Here is a 26,025-nt window from a genome sequence, read left to right on the forward strand (position 1 = left end):
CTTTTTCGATGACACTTTCAAATCTCCATCTGATCGCGGAAACGTCTCCTAGTCGTAGCCAAGTGGCGGAGATTAATTTCTTTCAAGAGGTCTCCAAGACGTCTCTGCGACTTTGCGGAGATCCATTGCCGACATACCAGAGACGTCGCGGCGACGTCTCCGCGACTTATTAACGAATAGATAATCACCTAACTTGCAGACTCCTTCGAAGTCGCCATCTTGGTGAGAGCGAAATGCAATCTTTTTGGTTTTTCTAGTCGTATATACAAGTCGCGGCGAAGTCTCCTCCAGTGAGATACGTCTCTATACGATTGCCTTGGTCAGCTTCTGGAGAATTATGCCATTTCTCTCTGTTTGTTTTACGGCTTTCTTTTCTCACGTTGTATCTATGCAATCGGGAATGAAATTGTCACTAGTCATTATTACAGTCATCTTAAAAACAAGGCAAGTGCCAAAATGAGTCTTGCCCATCCGTTTTCTAACTCTGAAAGTTTATGACCCTGCCTATGACTTTTGACCTTGTGGTGACCTTAAACTCCCCAAGGGACATTTACCAGCCAAGTTTGGACACAAACGGACATATGGATCAAAAGCTATGAGCCAAAATCGAAACATGTTGGGAAAACTTAACATTGGGCCCTAAAAGTTTGTTGACCCCTGTCTGTGATCTTTGACCTTGTGATGATCTTCAACTCCCAAAGAGACATCTACCACCAAAGTTTGGTAAAACACGGACATATACATCGAAATGTATGAGCTATACTCGAAACGCGCCCTAAGAACTTAACACTGGGTCCTGAAGTTCATTAAACCCTGCCTGTGACCTTTGACCTTGAGGTGAAATTCATGTTTGGTAAATTGTGTAACTTTGTATAACCACTCATCCCTCCAAGTTTCATTGAAATTGAAGTCCTCAGTAGAGAGTTATTTAAGTTTTTGTAGCGGACGACGGAAGGACAGACGCCGCAGGCGATCTCTTAGTCTCCCCTCACCTCCGGTGGGCTCGACAAAAAATAATGGCCTGCGTTTTCACGATAAGGTGACTGTAAGCGGTGACGTCCAAGACTTCTCCAAACAAGATGACAACTTATTCGCCCGGAGATCACTACGATCGACGTCCTCGGAAGTCGCGGCGATTTCTTCTCGACGTCTGGATCGTTTCCGAAAATTAAAAATATATCGAACATATATTGTTCGCTTCTCCCTGACGTACCCGGAGTCCCGACTAGTAGTCACCAGGAGACTTCGTGGAGATGTCTACGGACTTAGTGGAAACTCGAATCGCTACCATGTCACCACCAATGATAGTCTCCAGTCCAATGAGATGCCAGCTTTACCTTATACATTTTTATAATCACGTACACTACGCTGAGATTGAGGCAAGAGTGCACGCAGGAGTGACACACTCTTAATTTTGTAACATTGAGTGAACACTGCGGTTTTCTGAGGTAAGAAATGCTGAGCCTACATAGATTAAAACATCAAAGTGGCCACAGAGATTAAATTAAGTGAATATCTTTACAGTAGAACCTCAACTGAATTAAGCAACCGGTCTCATGAAAACCCACCTCAAGTGGTCCGTAGCCTGAATACCTGCTGAACATATCGCGGATATAAGCGAGAGACCCAAGGGCTGCCTCCCACGGGATGTAATCCAGTTCGTTATCGAGATAGAGGGTGATGTTGAGGGCAATGGGATAACTGAGACGGCCAACATCAGCTAAGCTGAATGCATCGTTGATCAACGCTGCCCGATTCTCTCTTGGTAGTACCTACAGGAGAAAATGCGAAGGTATCAAACCATTGAACTTATCATAAACATAGGCTTGAAAACTATAATTACATTTTCCTGGCTCAAAGTAAGAAAACCTGCATTTGGGAAGGGGATCTTCTAGGCACTACAAAAACGACAAGATAAAACGATCTATCGCTTATCTGATTTCAGTGAAACATAATTCTCGAATGGCTGCAGAACAGCTGATTTTTACTCCAGAATATCAGCGGTCGACGAGAGCTATTTCTGGATATACACTAACGCATAAGAAATGTGTGGAATAACACTGTGATAATACGAACTCACTTGAATTGGGTAACAACGAAAATGTGAAATATCAGGAAAACGGCTTCACCGAAAGTACTACAAATCTTAGAGCTTTCGTGGCTGCTACGTGATTTTTCATACTCGGTTAAATTATAAGATTTCGGGCCATAGCGGCACCCATTGCCGGGGAGAGTAGATTGCCTGCATACCCACTAATGAGCGGCGATAGCGCTTCAGGAATAATTTGTTCTATGACACTTTTGATCTCAAAATACTACAAAAATAGTTCATTACCCAAATCGCATCAGCCAGATAATTTCTTGTAAATCTAATTATGTGTATAGATGAATGCATTTATACCTTATAATATATTAATTTTGAGCCTGTTTACCTCGTGGGTGGACTGCAGGAGAGAACTTAGTCGTGCCCAATTCTCGTCGTCGTAATTCACACGAAAGTATCCAAACTGTCGGATGTTTGCCACAAACCAGTCGTTTTCAGCTATAGTATCTTCGAGGTTGAACACACCTGCCAATTTGATAAAGAGATAATCATCAAAAGTGTTTGTCTGTGCTGTTTATTTGAAGAATGTGTACATTCGATTTTGTATAAGCAATCATTGGGAAAAGGAAACATCACTCCTGAACAACATCTCACATCTATTCACATCCCTGTGCAAAGATGTAGAGAAATCATTATTCCTTTGCTAAAATAATTGTTGCATTCTTTCAGGAGGTGTACACGCACAACCGAAAGCACACTCATACACACTCACACTCACATACACACACACACATACATACATACACACACACACACACACACACACACATACATACCCGCACACACATGCACGCGTAATATTTATCAATACTGAGGTCATAATTCATGTCAAGTTCTGGTTATGACTGAGGTCTCCTGTGTACGAGTTTCTTATATTCAATTCTGAATTTACCGTATTCCTTCCTATAATGATCATTGTCTACATGAGAAGAACAGAATGCAGTAATATGCCCTCTTTTTACTGATTTGTAAATTGTATTATGGGCTATATTTACATGCTCTGTTATTTCTAGTTGTTGCTGTACTTGCCGATAGATGTAGAACAAAGTGACAATGTCACTTACCCCAGCGTTCTCCATTTAGCCATGCACCTTGAGGAAATGCAAACTCCTTCTCTGTTGCGTGGGTCATGGTGAGGTAAATATACCAAAGGTAGCTATATTTGTTGGAATATGAAGACAAAAGAAAACAAGTGTTAATCAGTCAGTGACTGGGATAAGCTATGCTGATAATGGTATAATTCAGTGATGATGACGCTACTCGTAATACTGCAATGCACAAATTGGCAACAGATTACAAAGCACGTTGGTCTCTATTTCTTTTTTATATTGATTTCTCACATGTAGAATGTGAAATGCTTTCAGATTCAGAATGGACGAAACAAAGAGAATCAAGGACACACACAGAGGCGAAGAGAGTGGGAAAGGGGAAATTATAGGATTGAATATTAGAATAATAATCTCAATAACTGCCATGCGGTCTTTTCACTTGATTTTCACTTGATGAATGTAGTTTATTGAATGTACTATATATACACGCTGTATGGCCTCGTTGACATTATCCATAATCGTTTTGTCCCTAAGCGACGATTAATACCAGGGGTTACAGGAACTCACGGTATCTTGGACCACTTCCAGTATTTGAGGTCTTGTTCCTTATTATTATCAACTCCTATGAATGTCTTTCTCATTATAGAATTGATAATGACATTCAAATTACAGGGGGAAATCCAATTTCACGGATATGGAATCTATATGGATCACAGATTCATTATTGTGACTACCTTGTCAAAATATTTAAAAACAACAGCATGAAGACATAGTGCTTTAACTTAGACAATAAGGTTAATTTATCATTGTTTTCAGCGAAAATACCCCAAATTTTCGTATGTGTCGTCTGGCACTGCTGTCGGGTCAACCAAGAAATGTTCCTGTGTGGCGTTGACTGTGTTACGATCCAGTCGGTGTAGAGTGACAACGGGATATCCCATCTGCAGCGTCCATGTGTCCATGATTTGCTTCACGTTGTTACCCCCTACATCTTCGTCAGCCTAAATTGACAATGAAAGCATAGAGGTTTTTTCACTTCCCATTTTATTTTCATTACCAACCACTCGAAAGAAATTAAGAATAAATGTAGCAGTTACAAAATTCAAGATCGCAGTTAACCGCTCGACTCACCAATAACTTAAGGAATATTGAAAACCTACAAGAAATGATCATTCCGATATCGAGCAAACATGAAAACCAATGAAGCAGGGTTATTCGTCTTACCCTCGTTAGGGCATACCACAGGTCATCTGAATCAGCGTTGTCTTCGCTGTGGACAGTCAAGTAATAATTCAGCCCATCAACAAACACATCCTCCGTCAGGAAGTTGTTCAGCATCCGGATGATAGAGGCGCCCTGGTAAAGGCAAAGATAGGCGGAGATAAGACTCGGTTCTACTTTGAATTCTCCGTGACATCATCATGATGACCTGATAGGATGTGATGGCCAAAGTGGTGTTCATACATCCAATGTTATCTGTTTCAAATCACATTGAGTACAACTATACGATAAAATGATGATAAAGGTATATACTCATATACTCATTTCTCTCTTGTAATTATTTGATTGTTCCTGATGCAATTCAAACACTGCAAAATTTCCTTTTGATTGTTTTGATTCCACGTTTGCTTACCTGTGGGTCTGAAATCTACTACTTTCATTTGTGGGCCTCGGACAGGTAGTGACATCATGACCAGAACAGCGCGTCTTCCAATGCCTGAGCTCACTTTTGCGTTGCATGATTTTTTTTTTCATTTTTATGATAAGTTGCAATAAGGGGGAATGTCTACTGTCTATATTTAGTTTTCTGCCAGAAAGTGATAAGGTATAGGACGCAATCAATAGAATGGGTCAAAAATCCGGTCAGTCCCAGCATCAAAGAAGAAATAATGTGTGTTTGTTTGTGAACATAAAAGAAAGCCAAAATTGTTACAGTGTTGTGTAGGGATAGGTATACTTTTAGAGGTACACATTTAATGAATAACTTGCGAAGAGCATTTTATTTGAGAGGTGTTTGAGAGCGATCTCCTATCTTTGAGCTTCAGAGTCCACGTCCTTTTCCTCTGCATGAAACAATTCTCTTCATACATTGAATTATACACATTGGTTATACGGTTGTAACATACTATGAATGGGTGGATGGGGGTGGAGTCGATCTGGGCTGGTTATAGTAGTGTCATTAAAAATTGTCAGCATCAGATAGTCATTGTTTTCGTCCTCGTCCGGTGATGTGAAGATGTCAACGGGTCTATGGCGATGAGCCGGTGATGGTGCTTACGATGACGATGATGTTTATACTGCGATGATGGTGACGATGGTGAGGACTTCCACTGGAGTGATGGGACAATGAAGAAAGCATTGATTACCACGATGATGATGCCTATGATGATGACCCTTACTTTGATGATGCCACAGTGATGAAGATGACGATGATGGTGCCAATGACGATGCCGATAAAGATGATGGTGGTAATGTTATGATGGTGCCGATGACGAAGTTGTAGTTTTCGTGGTCGTCATGCTGTGGAAAACAGTGCCGTCAAAAATAGATATTGTTTGAAGCGGTGAACTCCTCCTGGAACTTTCTGAGGGAGTATAGCTTTCGAAGACGAGATGTTAAGATGGTTACATGTTGTCCGCTGATCATTCAGAGAGTAAACTAGCTGGTTCATCTGTTTTCATTCGGTCGTGGCTTTCAGCGTCCGTCCTGTTTTCAATTTCAAGGGATCCGATGAAGAAACTCAGAAGGGAGACAAGTTTCTTGCTGAACTTTGCTTTGTTTTGCTGATGTAGAGCAGCCATGTTCTCTAGTGGTAGTATCACAAATCGTAGTTGAAGGTCACGGGAACCGGATTCATATCAGCCATGTGCCTTCTTTCTTCGGTGGTATGACATGAAACCGGGTCTTCCACCATATTGTGCTGGGATCGGTTTATTTTTTGAAGTACACGTTTAACGAATGACTTGCGACACAGTTGAGTTTAATTTCGAAGAGCACTTTATTCGAGAGGTGTTTGGGTGCGATCTTCTCTCTTCGAGCTTCAGATTTCACGTCATTTTGCTCTGCATGATACAATTCTCTTCATACATTGAATGATACCCATTGGTTATACGGTTGTAACATACTATAAATGGGTTAATGGGGTTGGAGTCTTCATGTTAAAGAGAGGTTTTTAATTTGGCAAAACTTTGATTGCAAACTGATTGACAAATTGCCCTACATCGATGTAAATAAGCACTGAATTGATCAGTGTTTTAGCAGTAGCCATGATATATATATATATATATATATATATGCATGTATATTTTACACACACACACACATATATATATATATATATATATATATATATATATATATATATACCGTGGCTACTACTAAAACAATGATCAATTCAGTGTTATTTACGTCGATGTAGGGCAATTTGTCAATCAGTTACGATGAAAACACCTCGACGAAAGAATTTCATTCATGAATCTTTAAAAAAAAATGGTTGCTATAGAAACAAACGCGGGACTAGTTTTTCTAAAGGAGGTAGCATTCTTGGATTTGGATTCAACAAATATTCTAAGTAATCAACGGGGGAAGGGCAGGATGTTTGGGTTTGACTTAACTTGGTCGTAAATTAGATGGGGCTAGATGTAGAGTATATACTCAAGGGATGATGAAGGTCGATGACTCACTGGAGGTGGAGAGTATTAGTAGAGGTCAGTGACTGGCCGGAGGTGAAGAGATATATCCTGTCACCAGAGTGAAATGGGGAGGAGTTAGTCACATGCAGCTTGGTGTATCATTACACAACAATAATGTCTTTCACCTTGCTGTAGGAGATGGAGTCGAAAATTTCGTTGATCTCGGCTGGGGAATTGACCGGTACACGAACTGGATGAGAGGTGTTTAGCGAGTCAAGGTCAAACACTCTCTGCAGGTCTTCAACCACAAATTGTTCCCTCTGGAGGCAAAATTTAAAATCACAAATCACAAATTAAAACAATGTAATAGTCTCTTTCACCTTGCTGTAGGAGATGGAGTCGAAAATTTCGTTGATCTCGGCTGGGGAATTGACCGGTACACGAACTGGATGAGAGGTGTTAAGGGAATCAAGGTCAAACACACTCTGCAGGGCTTCAACCACAAATTGTTCCCTCTGGAGGCAAAATTCAAGATAAAACATCACAAATTAAAAAAAAATCGCCTGTGTGTACAATGGCATTTCATTAATGTTTTTCAACTGTCAACCTATCCAATTTCAGAGGATGAAATTTACGCATTATCTGTTTCGAGAAAATTTTACCTCGTGTCTATGTCTAGTTGGTTCCAAGATATCTTACTCAATGTGTTCACATCTACTCCGGACAAGGAAAGAGCGACATTTGCAACACCATTGTAACCTCATCTGATGTTTATTAATACCCCGTCTTGCTTTCATAACCTTAACTATCTTGGATCTGAATGTGTGCATGCTTCATTTAATCTCGCAGAGAAAATGTTTTAGGATTTTTTGTTTCTTGTAGACATCTTTGGTAGTATAAATAAAGGCACTTGGTCTACTATCAAATGGTCTACTTCTAAGTTCGTCTAACACCACTAACCTCATGTATGCTTAACTCATTTGGTCTGCTATCAATTTCGCCTAATGCTCGTTTTGTCTAATCCTCACTTGGTCCTATACCCAGTTTGGCTGTCATTTCGTCTAATGACCATGGTCTAATTGTCATTTTGTCCATTTGGATTTTTTTCCACTTCGCCTAATATCATTATTTTGGTATATTGTCAGTTCGTCTAAATTTCATTTAGTTTATCTATCATTTTGGTCTATGGACAATTCGGGTAATTACTGCTTCTTTCACTGCCAGATTGGTCTATTACACCTGGAATAATAGGCACTTAGTTTCCTCCTACTTCCGCTAATTTCCAGTTAGTCCAACAGCCGATTCGTCTAATTATTATTTCGTCTACCTTCTGTTGGTCCAACCACACTTTCTTGTGTGGTATATTTACCAAGTAAATTGTGATTTCATCAGTCTATTTCTGCGTGTTGTGAATGCACAGCCTGAGATTTAGCTCATATTAAAGACTACCGCGCCCACCTGCCTATTTTGTGGAAAGTTTGATTTGAAAAAAAAAAAAAGATTTAAAAAAGGCATTCGTTCTCGGGGCATCAAAGTTTAGTATCATAAAATCAATAGATATTCCTAACCAGGTGGCTAGAAGGTGACACTTTGTGCATTCTTTTCATTCTCCCTGTTTAGCTGAAAATGAAGTCCAATACTAAATCATGTTGTCGTTAATATCAGATAATTCTTGTCACCAGTAATGTGTCATGCATAGGTAAGGTTCACTTTACAGTTGCACGCACTATGACGAGGGAAGAAAGTATGATTACGCAATGAGGTAGGACCTCCTTGGTGTAATGTTAACTCCAATCCTCCAATTCCAACTCTCTGCAACTTCCTCGGCGGTATCTCTTACAAGTATTATAAATTTGCACAGCAATTACGAACAGGAAAATAGACTATAGAAATAGGCCTACATATAACTTATAAGCGGCTAGCTGCTAGATTTAGATGATTATTTTCCTGTGATTTGCACTCCGCGCGTTGGTCGTTATATGAAGACGTATATTGGAAAAACTCAACAGCATAAATTCTGAAATCTACCGGGTAAACATTACAAAGTTAGCCAACATGAATATTGCACAAAATGTATTTTAAACTAAATGGTATTCAGACCAATTGGGCATTAGACTAAGTGGTCATTAGACCAATTGTTTAGAGGACTACTTGATAAGTAGCCTAACTGTTATTAGACTAGACGATAAATTGCCAAAGTGGATAGCCTAAGTGCACGGGTGGAGCCCAAGTTCGAATTAGACGAAATGGTAATTAGACAAAGTGGATATTAGACGAATCGAATACTACACAAACGGGCGATTAGACCACGTGTAGACCATGTAGCATATAGACAAAATGAATGTTAGGCGAAATGGGCAAAGTCTATCTGTAGACGAAGTGGTCATTTTAAGTTAAGCGGCAGTTGGACTAACTGGTTACCAGACGAACTGGTCGTAGACGAAACAGAATTAGACCATGGGTTGAGACTAAACGGATATTAGACGAAGTGGGAGTACACCAAGTGATAGACCACCGTCTATTTGTCTGTATATTTCCATAAATTGATACCAAACAACTATAGGTAATTGAATCAATTAAATGTTTTATCCAGGGAAGAATAACTGTAACTTTTTACATAATCATGAAGTTGAACTGCCTATATTTGCTTGTATCTGGGTCATTATCTGATCTCACTGTAAAGTGTTCCATGTGATATTTTGTAAAAAGGTGTGACGGTTCTTTCATATTATATATATATATATATATATATATATATATATATACAATAAAAAATTTATACGAATGAATAAGATAATAAAAATATAACATATATGTGTATAAACATATATATATATATATATAATATAGATATACAATAAAAAATGTATACGAATGAATAAGATGATAAAAATATAACATATATGTGTATAAACATATGTATATATATATATATATATATATATATATATATATATATTATAAAAACCTAAAATGGCATTCGCCAGGATAAAGCGTTTTCAGTCTAATGCCATTTTAGGTTTTATCACATAAAAGAAAGAAAGAAACTCTGAAAGCACGTTATGACAATACCTTTGATTCGGATACATAGGGGTTCAACGAATAGATTATACCCACCATATCCCAGGTCGGTTCGACAAAGTCCACTCCAAGGTATTCCACGTAGCTAGCAAATCCTTCATTCAGCCACAGATCATCCCACCATTTTGGAGTCACCAGGTTCCCGAACCACTGTTAATCAAAATTTGCATCATATTTTTCAGATAAACGTTTGATCTGATTATCAAAAACAATGCGATAACAACACAATAAAGCAAACTGCTCACATATTCATTTAAAGAAGTGCAGTATGATTAGGTAAATATCTAATGATAATAATAATAATAATAATAATAATAATAATAATAATAATAATGATAATAATAATGATATATGATAATAATAGTCGCTACTCGTATAGCGCACAGGTCCACTGAGGGATGGCGCTTCAAAAATGAAAAGATATATGATTATACACGCATATAAAATCATGTTCAAACATTAAAATAGATGAAAGAAATTGTATTTTGTTTGTAATCTGCGGTTATCAAGATACGTTGCAGTCAGTCAAATGCCACTTGGTTGGCAAGGTGTTTATATTTCAGTCCATTTTACCTGATGGGCGAGCTCGTGAGAGACAACAACTGCAACACGTTGCTTGTTACTGGCTGAGTTAACCCGTTCATCGTAGAGCAGGGCCGTTTCGCGGTAGATAATTAGTCCCCAGTTTTCCATGGCACCAGCAGAAAAGTCGGGAACCGCAATCATATCTGACGGAGTGTGAGAAGCAGTTAAAGACGGAGTTAAGTGTGCCTGGTACTAAGTAGAATGAAAAGATCACGCAGATTTGTCCACGGCGCATGTAATCTATCAGTGATGATATCGTAGGTAACAGTCGTATATCAGGTGTTGAAGAAGATATGAGTAAAAGGGGGAAATGCTTACACATGTTCAGAATAGTGTGCAGCAAGAAACACAACAATTCCTAACAAACAAAAACACAACAAGCTTTGCAACTGATTGACAAATTGCCCTACCCGACGTAAGTGAGCACTGAATTGTTCAGTGTTTTAGTAGTAGCATTGATGAAAGAAATCATGGGCGTACATACTCCAGCAGGATTCGAACCTATGACCTCCTGATCTCCGGACAGGCGTCAGCTCCACTAGACCACTTGAATACTTACCCAGTACCCGCTGCATACCTTAAGGATTAGAACCAACACTTGTTGTCGGGCAGAAGCTCGGTGGTCTAGTGGAGATGACGCTTGTCCGGAGATCAGGAGCTGGTAGGTTCAATTCTTTTCGAGTATGTAAGTCCATAATTTCTTTTATCATTGCTACGAGTATGAAAATGGATACTTTGATAGACTTTGATAAAATGTAGTAGTGACAACTTTATCTTTGTGTATGTGTGTGTGTGTGTGTGTGTGTGTGTGTGTGTGTGTAAGCAGTGATGTGAAATCAAGAAAATTGAAAATTACCTTGCTTAGGAAGAGGAAATGGAATGTTAAAGTATTCTTCAAAGTAGGTGGTGATGTTGGCCCCAATATCCAGCGCATATCTGGTGCTTTCGACGGCATCTGGCCTCGACCACACACGGTACTAAAGGATAAAAGATTGAATCATATCAATACTAGATGTACATAATGGGCAGGTAACTGATCACATGCAAATACATTTTACCCCACATTTGGATATGATGTTTATGGGTACCAGGTAATCCAGAAACTTTTGACATACCGAACAAAGTGTTTTAAGTGGATATTTATTTATATGGGCAACCGTGCTCGTTTTTAACATGGGCAACTATAGTCCTTCATCGACAAAATTAAGCTCCATTTATTCAGTGTGTTGTAGCAGCCATGATAAAAGATCACGGGCATACATATTCCGGTTAGACTGGAATCAACAATCTCATGATTACTACACAGATGTTATATCCACTAGACTACTGAGCTTTTGCCAGTGTTGGTTGTAATCCCTTGTAGCAGCTGGTACTGAACATTATTATGTTCAAAGTAATTAATTCTTGCGTCGAAATGTGAAATGTTTTCATTGCAACTGTTAAACAATTTGCCCTTCATCGACGTAAACCCTGTAACTCTTCTCCCGTGGGAACTAGATGCAATATATATATGTATATATATATATATGTACATATATATATATATATATATATATATATATATATATATACATATATATATATACATGTATATATATATATATGTATATGTATATACATGCGCTTAATTTCCTCGCCAGGATAAAGCGTTTTAATGCCATTTTAGGTTTTATATACAAAGCCTAGCAACATCCAGCTCTGAGATGGATATTCGCAGGATGACAGTGAAAAGGTTCAGGTAACTTCAACGAGAAACACAGAATCTGAGATGCACGTGGCATATTTTGTTAGTTACTGATATATGATAATAATAATAATAATAATGATAATAATAATAATAATAATGTGTGTGTTCATGCGTGTGTGTATATTCATGTGTGTTGCTAAACCTGCTTCCCTGTCTCAAAGTAAGATGTGTGTTATCGGAGAAATTACCACGACCGATCAAAAAGAGTACATTACAATAAAGTTGCAACACTAATAATATTTCCTATATTTTTGCTAATCTTCAATCTATTATTCATTATATCAAATCAGGTGACTGAAGGGATACAAAAAGAACGCTATCAGTTCGTCATCGCAGGTGTGAAAACCACAGGTCTGAAAAATGCACCAAGGTTCATTGAATCATTCCAGTCATCAAAATATGCTCACAGACTTTTTTTAATGTAAAATGTTAAAACAATATATTGCCTGACGTTTTTCGTTGGTATAAATAATACTCACTCTAACACCGTTTTCTGTATATGCCTGAGTGTAGTTGAAGTAACCGACCACAAAAGCAAGAAGGTAAGTAGACATTTTCGGAGTCGTTCTGTATGAGGTCGTCATCCAGCCGTTTCCGAGTTGAATCTCTTCCTCTTCGATGCCATTGGACAGGGCAACCATATCAGTGCGATGTTCGATCGTGGTGTCGAAGTAGGCTCGGAGCGCGGGCTCGTCGAAACAGGGTAGGGCACGACGAGCGTCTGTGGGTTGCATCTGTGATGTGGCTGCCCACCTGGTAACAGAAATTCAGTTCATTTGATCCCTGTGAACTGTAGTCATGAGGAATTTCATTTATTTGAAGCATGCAAAATATGAAAGGGTTCCCCTGTGATGACTGCCACCACAGCAATTAATCGATAATAATTATTCATTTTAATTGTTCTCCTCAGACATACCCATCTCATCGACTTTGTAAGATAATGCCTCCACTGCAGTGAAAAGTCCGCTGTATCATTTACCTGGAAACGCGTGAGTTAAGTTTAACAATATCACTGACCAGCTAAGGTTCTGACGCCTATACACTTTCGGGAGAAAAAAAAATCAGGAATCAAAGTAGAGTGTAGATTGTATGTGAAGAACAAGAGGAAGAGCATTTCTATTGTGACATAGATACTGCGTTGTCTGTGCACAGTCATCTCTATGCTTACCACGAAAGGGTTAGGATTTTATCTTATTTTTATTATAAACGTATTCTTCTTTTTACCGTGATTCGTGCTGAGGATTTTGTCATTTTGCTTTAGTTAGCCACTCAGAGTAGCGGGAATTTATCTCTTTTCTATTGAATTGATCTGAATAACGTCATAGAAGCATCAAATTCATTCTATTTGTCGTTAACAAGTATTCCACTTCCACTCGCCGAGAGGATTAATTCAAGGTGCCACCGGACTACATAGTGAGTTGATTTTCTTGAAGAATCTTCATGAAATTCGTTTTACCAGATTTCGTTTCAATTTCTGTCGTTAGATTATACTATCAGACTGAAACAATTGAAATATTTCCATTGGAGTTATTTTCTTCTTAAAGGGTTTGACTAATACGAACTATGAAATTCATAATGTGAAGAAACATGTAACATTAAAGTAATCAAAGTCAATATTTCAGTTATACTTAGCTGCCAGGAACCTTACATTGTTTCACCATCTGGACCCGCCCAGCTGGTCCGGTAGAAACCAGCCAGGCTATCACTCAGCTCGCCCACGTACTTTATCCACAGAACGTAGTCATGGTCTTCCTCTAGCATTTCACTCACATGAAAATGGATGAACTGATATTCCAATGTCTCGTCCCAACCCGTGATGTTGATTACTCTACCGGTGGTTTTGTCAGTGAGTTCCCATCTTTCGACGGTGATGTTATAGATGTGCAGAGTGATTACATCGGTAGGCATTTCGCACCGCATCACGATAGTGACCTCGCCGTCGAAAGTGAACAGGCGGCTGCCATTCCCGAGATGTTCCTCGTACAGGTAAGGTTTCAGGTAGAGTTCATAATGCTCTGGAATGAGGTTCTCTGGCAGACGACCGTTCCATGTTCCACTCGTAGGCGCCATGGTGGTTTGCATGCCCGGCTCTGTGGGTGCTTCTGTCGGGGGTTTTTCTGTTTGCTTCTTTGTTGTAGGTGGTTTCTCTGTATAAGGGGGCTCAGTCTGTTTTCCTGGTTCTGTTGCTGGGCCACCCTCCTCAATACAAGGTCGTTCTGGAAGGTAGTAGGCCATGCAGCCCACACCAGCAATCAAACCGCATGCAATGATGACAAGAAATCCGATCTGACCATAAGTACAGAAGTAGCCACTTCCTCTCTTATGGCCCGTCTCATCGTCGATTTCAAACTTGCCATCCATACCCATGCTGTTCTCTGTTGTCTGCGCCGCTGATCCAGCTAGTCATAAATGAAACAGATATTTGAGTGCAAATAAAAGAGTGATGGAATATTGATACACAAGCATAAACAACTGTACGTTTATGCACAAAATTGTCAATCGTATACTGAAGTATGATGTACACGTATTTATAGTGTTCATGTGTGCTTGTGTGTGTGTGTGTGTGTGTGTGTGTGTGTGTTGTTGTTGTTGTTGTTGTTGTTGTTGTTGACTGGAGAGGTGTATAATAAAATCGAGCATCTAAATTTTCGCGGCGATCCTAGATTTTCTTCTACTTCAATCGGCAAATGCTCCCTGCTGAGGTTGCATCCCAATACCATGAAGGATAACATTCTCGGTAATGGCGTCGGAGGAGGACATTATTTTCGCTCCAAAGCGTTAGTCAAGTTGAGGATATCAACAAGAACACTTTTTGATATTTTGGACATTACATTTCCTATGTTAGTCCTTGGTTTATACGGAGTCTGGAATAGAGCTACTGATTAAATGTCAAAAGTCATAGTCGACAACCTCACCAGTTGGTATTTCCTGACTATCTGCAATATGCAGAAATTGATTTCTGTAAACGGTAGTTTTTATTCGTTATCCCGCTCACCGTGGTAGGAATATTGATGGAAGACTAAAAAATTACATCAAAGGTGATATAAGGCTACCTTCGGACATTGTCAGAAGGCTCAAAAACAATCCTTTGTCTTTCCTTGCTAATTGCCGTAATTGGTTTCTTGAGTGAATAACTAACCGGTAGTTAAGATTAGAGCAAAGTGTATGTCTTTTGGCAGTGGCTACCCTGATTGAAACGACACAATGAAGACGCGAATGCTTCAGATCAAAACACCAATCAAAATGATATGCTGACAATAAATTGGATAGGAAAGTAGGCCTAGTGGCAACCATTCTCAAGTCGGCAAATATTCTTCTACAACTGAGCGTCGCAAGTCCTGATCACAGAGTTCTCTCAAATTGCTTAACCCTTGACTCAGTATGCCATGAACTCTCACAATTCTAACCTTTGATCCAAACATTTTTGATGTTCGTTTCACCACGACTTTAACATCTAGCTTGCATGTATACGAAGACTCCTTAAATAGTATACTAGTATAGACGAGAACTAATGGTAGAGACGGATTTTCTTGTCATGTAGGACCTAATCTAGTCACTGCACCTGCCATTGTTTGCTTTTCGTTCTCACGAGACTTCTAGATATAGCAGCGGCTGTTGACGTTGGTATCTCAACGGCCTGCATGGTCTCAAGTTCGACTTCAAACTGGGAGAAGAAGAATACGAGGTGTTTTTTTTTTCCTTGCTTACCGAATAAGGAATAACACTTCAGAGTCAGGAGACTGGGGGTGGGTTAAAAGATCAAAGGTCAACTAGGTTGTTCTTTTCCCTTTCGAGAAGATATCAAAAGCTGAGTTTTCAATCCATTCACTTCTTGAAGGAATATATACTATACTATTGTACTAACACGATTCCACCATGCCATCATGTGCTACGGAGGACGGTGACCTAATGTGCGTGCAAGATTGTATGGAGTGGCCGACTTGTTCTGGAAGATGTGGCTTAATCTCTATCTGAAAGGAACGTCATGTCATTCTTTTTCAACTCATACTAAAATTGTCATGAAAGAACCGTCGAACCGTAAGATAATTGATTTCAGTATTTTGGGGGGTTGGCAATCATAAACGTTATAACAAAACATAAACAAAATTGCTAAAAACCCTCTTGATCAACACAAAGTGAGATCAGACCTTTTCAAAACATTTGTTCATGCACTGACGAAGAGATATAAACACCTATGACTGCACAGCATTTACTGATTACTCTAATATTCAAATTCATGAAATTCTTCCGTCGAGATGTTTTCACTGCACTGACTGACAAATTGCCCTTGTATAAACCCACGTATATGAACACTTAATTGATGAGTGTTTTAGTTGATAAAAGAAATCATGAGCGTACATGCTCGAGCAGGATTCGAACGTACAACCTCCTGATCTCCGGACAGGCGTCACCTCCACCAGACCACCGAGCTCCCGTCCGATAGCAAGTGTAGGTTATAATCCTTATAACATGCAGCGGGTACTGCGTAATTATTCAAATTCATGAAATTTTCCCCTTGAGATGTTTTCATTGCACCTGATTGACAAATTGCACTACACTCTTGTATGTATACAAGTACTTACTATATAGGAACGACATTATAGGAAAGAGGTCGCAGTCTGTAATCAGTGATTCACTGCATTGTATAGCTTAAAAGCAGGCAAGTTTCAACTGGATTACTTCTACCATGCTTCTACAAAAAATATTCGTGTTTCGCGGCGTCAATGGGTTGCAGTTCGTTATTCCGAAGGTTCGTTATTTCGTTATTCCTCAGTCCGAAGATTTGTTATTCCGAAGGTTCGTTATTCCGAATTTTATTTTCGGATTAACAAATCTTCGGAATAACGAACCTTCTGAATAACGCCACAAATGTTCGGATTAACGAACCCTTTTTCATTTTCGGATCAACGAACCTTCGGAATAACGAACAGCTACCCGTCCATCAATGTTCTCTCCGTTTACGCAAGTTACTTTACTACGAGGCAAATGAGAGAAAAAGTTGCAAGGAAAAAAGTGCTTTGATTTTCCACTCCCAGAACTATAGATATGGGGCTAAACTATGACACAATAACATACAGAGACAAACAGTTTTCGAATTGGCGACTATATAAGGTTGCATTAACACGAAAGTAAACACATTATGTAATTGTTATTTAAACAGACTTCATATCAAGACTTCTTTTTCAGTATACCCCTTTAACATGATTATGTCAGACAGAAATAAACTACTCTATTCATATTTGCAAACTTTCAAGAATTTCCAAGTCTCATTATAGTCTCAATAGATAAGAAAACAGCCAGAAATGATGAATAAGTTCTTAAAATCCTATATCTATAATTGATAAGTAAGCCACTTAAAATCTACATTAGAAATGGAGTTGCATGAAATAGGGTATGTCAAACGAATATTTATGAAAAAGAATAAGTCACTTTTGGGTCTATGTTGTAGAAATGTTGGTTCTGAGGTTATTCCAATACTCTACGCCCATCTGCAGGCAAAAATATGATGGAACGGCGCAGACGTAAAAATATCGTCATGAGGTGCTAGAAATACAGGAGAGTCTAGCTGTATCCAATGCCTCGGGAGGTAACGCAAGAATTATCATCATTACAAATGGTTACAACAGTTGAACCCACCTATTACCATTGCAAATAAGATGCACCCTACAATAGCCATGTAAAGGTCAATCAATGTCACGACAAGGAGGACCTGCTCGTCCATGGACACACGCCAGCAATCTTGAGGCTTATATTTGACTTCTCGCCGGGCATTCAGACTCAGAACAAGAACCGTCCTGAGCAGATTATTCTCCGTCAGCCGTAGCTGGCGTCAGTAAAGTAAAGTTACATTATATAACCCCTATTACATTGTACCCGAATGCAGTGGGTTTTTTTTTTTTTTTAATGCTACCTATTCTTTGCATGAAAGTGATCGAAATGGAAAACTATTATCATCATTCTGAGAATCATGGCTTGTAACTTTGAGAAATGCTCAAGTACGTTGTACCAGTCAGTGAGGTTTTGTTCGATATCAATGGTTGACTGCTCATTTTGATTGTGCATTGTCACTAAATATGCCTATATTTAGGCCTATTTTAGGCCTATTTTATGACTTCGTCACGCTGCTATCAATGCTCCCTGTCAGTGGGACGTATTCTCTATCAACAGAGTATGATCATGATGTCAAATCAAATCAGGTCAAGTCAATTTCTTATGAGTCCCCGTTACAAGGCTTTACATAAGTCAGGCGATCGAGCTATGTAACTCGGCCTTACCTTCAATATTCTGCGAGCTGGTCTCTTTAAATTGCTATCGATAGCCCTTCTCCCCAGATTACTACTCAATTTTAGTTTGATCAACTTTTGGTGGCAACTATCGCGTGGGGCAGACAGATTCACAAGATAACCATGAGTAAAAGAGAGAACTGGGCATTACCATAATCCACCAAACATAAATTGTCCATCATTCTATAGGCTGGACTCTTTGCCTACATTATGGATGAATTGTCACCTTACAGAGAGTGTGCTGGCCTGGAATATTCTACGATGAACATGATAAATGGACAAACAAACAACCGAAGTTTATGACACTCATACTCAATAAGTTGAAAGGACTCACACAGGAAAATAAATAAGTAAAAGCAAAAAACATCGCCACCGAAACATTTAAGACCAAAATGTGTAATGAACTGGAACAAAACTTCCCGACTATAAGGCCTACGTTTTACCTCAAATGTAAAGCTCCGTCTTAGGGATTGTGCTTTCAGTAAAAAGTCATCCGTCCTCGCCTTCACAGGTTCGAATAACACGTAATGCGTCAAGCACCCTGATGGGCCTACCCTACTGTAGGGACCGAGGAACAAGGGGGAGGGCTGGGGCTGCAGCGCCCCCCCCCCCCCCCCCCCCCACACACACACACACACATTACTTGCCCTTTGGCTTTCACCAAAGAAGAAGACAAAAATACGGAAACAAAACAAAAACAGAACATCACTTTCCGAGTTTCTGCCCCCAGATCTTTCTCGTCGAAGGGGGTAAAGGAGAGTAGTTGAACCTATTGCAAACCTCTCTCTACCCTTGACACCACCCACCCACAAAAAACAACAACAAAAAACACGATTACTGTCATTTTAAAATATAATGTGGATTGAGTGGATTATATTGTATCACAAGAACACATCGATGAAGTTTGAGGAAAAGTTGTCAATGCACTCAAATGTTATGAGATTTAAAAACTTTGATGCTTCCACGGCTGGATATGCAGAAGACGACATTTCGCGACTTCCCCGCGAACAACAAAATAAAGAAAACAAGTGGAATTTAACAGCTTTATTTTTGTTTTTCCAACATAATGAAAGAGCACATAACTTACCTCTTCCAGAAAACAGGAGGGACTTACAAAACCCTTTACATATATTTCAATACCTATATAGACGAGGAAAAATGTGTACTTTCCATTAAAATTAAATTTGTGTAGAATTTTCTTTATACATCATGTATTTTCTTTACATCGTCAACCATGTGTGACGTCACGAAGTGTTACAGTCTTTCATCCAGCAACGGTGGCACCGAAACTTATAACTCTGAACTGATAGTCCGATTTTCCTCAAATTTCGCTTGTGCGTTCAACTGATATTGCTCCATTTACTAAATCAGTATGTTTATCTTTCATTCCCTTTTATTTAATCTATTGATGAAGAAATTGCGATACAACGTTAAAACACTTTAAAGGCGATCACACGTTAAAGGGATTTATTTACTTTTTTTTTCAGTCAGGGTATCTTTTCAGAGCCAAAAGGCGTGCTTTAAAAAGTACTGTTAGCATAAATGTACAATATATATCGAAACTTATTATTTCAAACACATTAAAAACACGTGAAAGGCGACCAAATCCATCCTCATGGTCCACTCCACCAAACAAATACTTTCATGGCATAGCGGTCAACCAGTTTTGCAGATGACAATGATAATTTGTAACCTTTTTGGGACATTATAAATCGTCTCTAGCAGGATCCAGGACGACCAGTTTTACAGCTTTTTTACGAGTTGTTTCCTGGTCATGTTAAGGTTTAAGTGAAACTACTTCATGTTCAAATCGTCATTGGTATAAGTATTCCCCCGTAAGAAGTAAAATAAATCAAAAGAAGAATGAGAAGTTTTGATAAGGTTATCAACAGAATAAGAAAGTTACGAAAGACGAAAGTAAAATATTTTCACGCCTGTTTCATCATAGGGTGTCTAATACAGCTGAGAGGCTGTGCGACGCTGCCAAAATAAAGTGACGCGGATAAAACATTTCTGTCACTGCCTCGTAAGCCTCCTTATCCATGGAGGAAGATATTTCTTGATAACAAAGGGGAAATGCAGAGGAAAATTGAAGAGGAAATGCGACATTCTTTAATCTCTTCCTTTAATTCTCCTTTAATTCTTTTCTTTTTACTTTCATTTTCCATACGCATACATTATGATTATATATATATATATATATAGCCAGCAGAACATAATTACTAGTAAAATGCGAAACATAATCAGGGGTCTCGGAACCGGGTATGAGGTGGCGGCTGCAACCCCCCCCCCCCCCACACACACACACACACATACACAAACACATACACAAACACAAACACACACACACACACTTCACACACGCCCATGCACACGCAGACGCATACTTTTCGCTCGCTAAAAAAACAAACAAAAAACAAAAACAAAAACCTGTAAGGAATGAATACATCACAACAAAACCCTAAAAGCTGACTCTCTACGGGTTCCGTCTGGAGAGTCTTCCTGACGAGGCGAGGGTGGGGGTACCATTGACCCTTGACCCCTCCTTCCCAACCCCCCAACCCCCTTCCATCGGCTTGCCGCCCCAACGTACTGCTGCCCCTGTATTGGATAAGCACTAATATCATTCGCACCGTCGAGTTATTGTAAATAGAGAGTAAAAAGAAACTTGACTCTAATTCATTCTTTCTTTCCGTCCCTGATGATGAACCCGTTGTTTCTCAGAAAGGTGACGTTGTGATGTTATTAATTTTAATTTGTATACCCGTTAGAGAAGAATATGGTATGATAATGATTTAATACGTTAACCCGTAATGCATTTTCGAGATCATGCAGGGGCTTAGTTAAAAGGTTACGAAAGTTGATATCGTTCTGTTTTGATTTATGGCAAAGGATGATTGGATTCGTAGCAACGTGCGCAGCGCAGAGGGCATCCACGCAAAGCGCACAAAGTGGGTTAGTCGCTCTTTCTCGACTCCACATAATGAAAGCAGTATTGGTGGAGATGAGAATTGGGCTTTTAACTCTTTGCGAGATACCAAGAAAACACTTATTGTATAGTACAGAGCATATCATTTTAAGAGGAATTCAAAGTTTATTCGATGAAAATCGGGTTTGGAATGACTGAAACATCCAAAAACAAAGTAAAACAAAGTGATCGTAATAAAGTGTGGGTCCCACACTTTATTAGAATCGCTCTTTTTTGGATATCTCGGCCATTTCAAAACCAATTTTCATCAAATAAACGTTAAATTCCTCATATAATTACATGCTCTTTCCTATTTTATAAGAGGTTTCTCATTATTTCACCAAAAAATGTTAGAAACGCAAAATTAGGTCTCAACCAAAACTGTACGATCCCTTTAAGCACACTAAAGGTACCTGGTCCATATTAGTAATAAGCTGTCTCTTGTGCCAGTTTCTCCTTTCACTTGAAAATTTCAATTCGTCAGACCTTTCAAAAGTGTGCTCTATCTCTACTGATGGGAATCGGGGTTCCCGGCATTCTCGGCCGAAGCATCAGCTGTCTCATTCCCAACATATGTTGAATTGATACCAATTATCTTCCGTTCCAACCACCACCTCACCCCATGCTGCGTCACTGGTTCACGATTCTCTCAGTCCCAGAATATCCTTCTTCGTATCATCTGCTTTGCAACGAAATGAACGTCTAAAAACAGATGAGACACCAAAACGCATTTTGGATGCCGCCCACCGGTAACAAAGAGATTGTGTAGTGTAATCATCTCAAATACTGCAGTACGACGCGTTTAAATGGTCTGGTCACCCATCACACAAAAGTGTTATTATTTTGGCTACAAGTATTTCTTTCAAAGTAATGAATAGAGACTTACTGAATGAAACGAAGAAAACGATCTTGTTCAACTGAGGACGAAATGTAAGACAGCAATCTTTGGTGACGGGGCGTACGACCCCGTGCTGTGTCTCCTGTCTCCAACTGATGTGATGAAATGAGCTACAGCGACTCACGCTGTCTTCACCAGGAGGAGGTCTTATCTCTGTGCAAGCCAACTTATCTCAGGGGCGTTGCTGAGTCGAGTCTAAAGGTAGTTTAGCTTACGCTACTCGGCCTGCTCAACTCCCATCCCGAACGTATCACTCGTTTGCTGGAGCAAAGGTTCGCAATCAAGGCGCGATAAAATAGCACTGACTGAACTTTGAGATCGTGAGAGGTTGTAAACATCCCCAATGAAGTATCTGATTATATTGTTACACTCCAATTATATTACCTTACATAATTGCTTTGTCACTACATTACAATATAAAAAGCGACAATATTAATGGGTGACAACCTGTATGCATGAAAAGTCAACAATTTAAGGATTAAAATTACTTTGTAAGTGATTGAGGAATTAGTAAAATCATTTATACGTGTATGTGTTGTACGGCCGTCACCATCATGAACATTTACACACACAGAAGAAACAAACACACAAACAAGCATATTAAAGGTCTTATGGCGAGAAACCAATAGGATCCGATTTTCCGAACCACAGACTTTGTAGTAATCACAAAGTAAACATAAGAACTGGATGAAAAGTACACTTATAGTGAGATGATTCAATGAGGATCTTGGTCGTTTGTACCTGAATGAAACAAGTCTAAACTATTTTTTTTTTTTGCACAACGTTATTCATAATAAGAGGAAATAAAAGAGAAAGAATGATAGAGAATAACAAGAGAGAAAATGATTCGATTCCTGTGTGGGATATACGTATTGTAGATACAAGTATTAGTTGTAGGTTTTTTCTTGCTTTTTTCTTTGTTTGCTTTGTATCATTATTATTATTATCATCATCATTTTTATAAAAGGTTGTTAAGCAAATTGGATGTACCTACTACTCAGGGATTTTGTCATGGTAGTCGTACCACTCGGTGTTTCAGAACGCACGCACACGCACGCACACACTAACGCACAAGAAATAACCTGAAACATTTCTCTTTACTATATTTAACAATATAACAGTATTACAATATTTAGCAATATTGTAATGTTTTATGTTACACATCATCACATGTGTCGCAGCTTTGTCTACTGACTACTAAAGTGGCAAGGGCATGCAGATCACATCATCTCTAGATATTCCCGAGTCCAACACGGAAAGTCTTTATGTCTGTGGGCTAAAAGGAAAAACAAACATCAGGGAGAAAAAGATTGAGAAAAGCAATTCCTCAGTGAAAATTGAGAGAGAAGCAAACAACTGTTACGAAAGTAGAAAACAGTGTTAAAGATCATCCACAATGGTTCTGGAGGGGCGCCTTATAAGGTGATCCGAGTATCCTCTCGGATCACCTATTGCAACTGTACTGTTTCTTCTTTATTTCTCCAAAAATATTGTGCAGAGGTTAACTCAAAAAGTCCTTCGACTATCAACTTCAAACTTATGTCATTTATGTACATGTATCATGTCATAAAGACGACAGATTTTACGTTTGTTGTGGAAGACTAACTTTAGTTGCGAAAAGACAGCGACTGAGAAACTCAGATATAAGCCATAAACACGCAACGCCATAATCTGTGATATGGTCCATGTTACACACATCACTGGGATCTTTTATAGCCGTGTCTTCTCCTTTTTTATATGACCTTATCTTGTCTAAGTGTTCATCAGATCATTAGCGCTTTGAAATAGTTTGAACTGCTGTAAAACGATCACATATGAAATGATATCCCGCTTTGGAGAAATGCGACATGAGGTAGTAACAATGTTTAATGATCGAAAAAAAGTGGAAGCAAAATAAAGAATACAGGCAGAAACTAACAATTATGAGCACTTGCACACACAATCTCATAGATAATGCAATATTCCTTGATACGCGCTTACTCTTAGTGTCGAATGTAATTTTTCAATACAAAGGGATTTTTTTTTTCAGGGACATTACGTGCTACTCGACGTAATCACATTCATACTGTAGCGTATTGTTTCTGATATATATATGGGGAGGGGGGCTGTGGAATAGTGGATAGGACTGCTGACTGAGGTACCAGAGTTCGAATCCAGTCCAGTGCTTGCGTCCTTGGAGAAGACACTCGGAACAACGCCAAAGCAGCTGCGACGGCACTTGGACGACGTTGGTGTGCCTGATCGAGTGCAAACGCTCCAAAAAGCAGCATTGCTGGGGACGGCACGAATCCTGAAAAAAGTACTGGAAGTATAGGTTCCATGATGGAACTTGACGTGATATTAATCTCCAAGAGATATCTTGTGAAGATAGAGATATAATAACAATAATGATAATAATAATAACAATAATGATAATAATAATAATAATAATAATAATAATAATAATAATAATAATGATAATAATAATAATTATAATAATAATAATGATAATAATAATAATGACAATAATAATAAATAATATATTATTATTATTATTGTTATTATTATTATTATTATTATTATTATTATTATTACAGCAACAACGATACTGTCAAAGACTTTGCAGTTGGCATCACAGCTTTTGTTCAAAAGGTTTCTGTCCTTCACCGAAAGTCTCTTTTTATCAAACCACATGCAATTGTTAGTTCGCAGTCCCATGCTTTGGTGGTGTGCCGATTTATTCGTCTACAACTCTCAGAATAAGATCTATAGACAGTTGCCCACGAAGTGCCTTCATCGGCATGTTCTTTGTTTGTCAATTCATTATGAATTGTCAAAATTACAATTTTCAAAAGGGTCACGATATGATTATGATGATAATCAAATCCTACGTGATCACGATAATGATTACTGATCCATAACTTTTTACTGTCCTATGAGTACGGGTGAGACAGGTTCAGCAAGTCCATATTCATTATTGATGTGCAGGACTTTGCTCTTTGTATATCTGTAGATGATTACTTTATGTACCCTAAAGTTATACCTATGAGTTATTCATAAACTTGTTAACTGAATTATTTTTCAAGAGGATTAATAAAAGGTATCGATATATATCACTCCTTTATCAGTCATTGCAACAACAACAACAACAAATCTCCATTGGCAAGCCAGTTTGTGCGTACACTCAGTAGTATCAAGTGTTTGCGTCGGTGCATGGTGTGTGCCTGCCTGTGATGATGCCTTTTAATTGTTGAATAACAATATAACTTTTCGTGGTCTCGATCCTGCCAATCGATGGGCCTTAAACAATGTAATTTCCTTTGGCTTTCTTGTCTAATCATGACCTTACTGTTAGCTTGGCGAGAGTGATAACTTTTGGACGAAGGAGATATGCCACTTCCCAAAACGACCTGAGAGTGAAGAAACGTCTGATTGAGTTTCCCGTTTGTCAGTATACTCCAAATGGGCTTAAGCACGAGTTAGTTTTAAAAATTTCAATAGACATAACATTTAACGTCAATCTACACAACAAGTGTGATGAAAACAAGAGATAACCATGCAGGAGACGCAAATAAAGTCAGGACACATTCGCCCACTGTCTAAACGTAACGCTCTTAACCACCGTGCCTCTTGAACTTAGCTCTTGAATCGAACAGGTGATGTGTTCTCTCATCACGCGTCGTTTTTATCGTCAGTAC

General features: G+C 38.8%; 1 protein-coding gene across 1 annotated transcript in view; it reads right to left on the reverse strand.

The window, feature by feature from the left end:
* Positions 1–26,025, reverse strand: part of LOC139741855 (aminopeptidase N-like) — an 84,600-nt gene that overhangs the window by 9,804 nt on the left and 48,771 nt on the right. The window contains exons 3-13 of the mRNA XM_071652431.1: positions 13,847–14,597; positions 12,678–12,951; positions 11,308–11,428; positions 10,440–10,594; positions 9,903–10,016; positions 6,971–7,105; positions 4,378–4,509; positions 3,979–4,154; positions 3,169–3,260; positions 2,433–2,569; positions 1,569–1,772 (exon numbers count right to left, since the gene is read on the reverse strand). Of these exons, the coding sequence (XP_071508532.1) occupies positions 1,569–1,772; positions 2,433–2,569; positions 3,169–3,260; positions 3,979–4,154; positions 4,378–4,509; positions 6,971–7,105; positions 9,903–10,016; positions 10,440–10,594; positions 11,308–11,428; positions 12,678–12,951; positions 13,847–14,597 (2,291 nt within the window). The remainder of the gene's footprint in view (positions 1–1,568; positions 1,773–2,432; positions 2,570–3,168; positions 3,261–3,978; positions 4,155–4,377; positions 4,510–6,970; positions 7,106–9,902; positions 10,017–10,439; positions 10,595–11,307; positions 11,429–12,677; positions 12,952–13,846; positions 14,598–26,025) is intronic.

The sequence above is a fragment of the Diadema antillarum genome, unplaced genomic scaffold (assembly GCF_040938485.1).
Source record: "Diadema antillarum isolate AM-2024a unplaced genomic scaffold, OU_Dant_1.0 seq00000957_RagTag, whole genome shotgun sequence".
NCBI classification, from domain to species: domain Eukaryota; kingdom Metazoa; phylum Echinodermata; class Echinoidea; order Diadematoida; family Diadematidae; genus Diadema; species Diadema antillarum.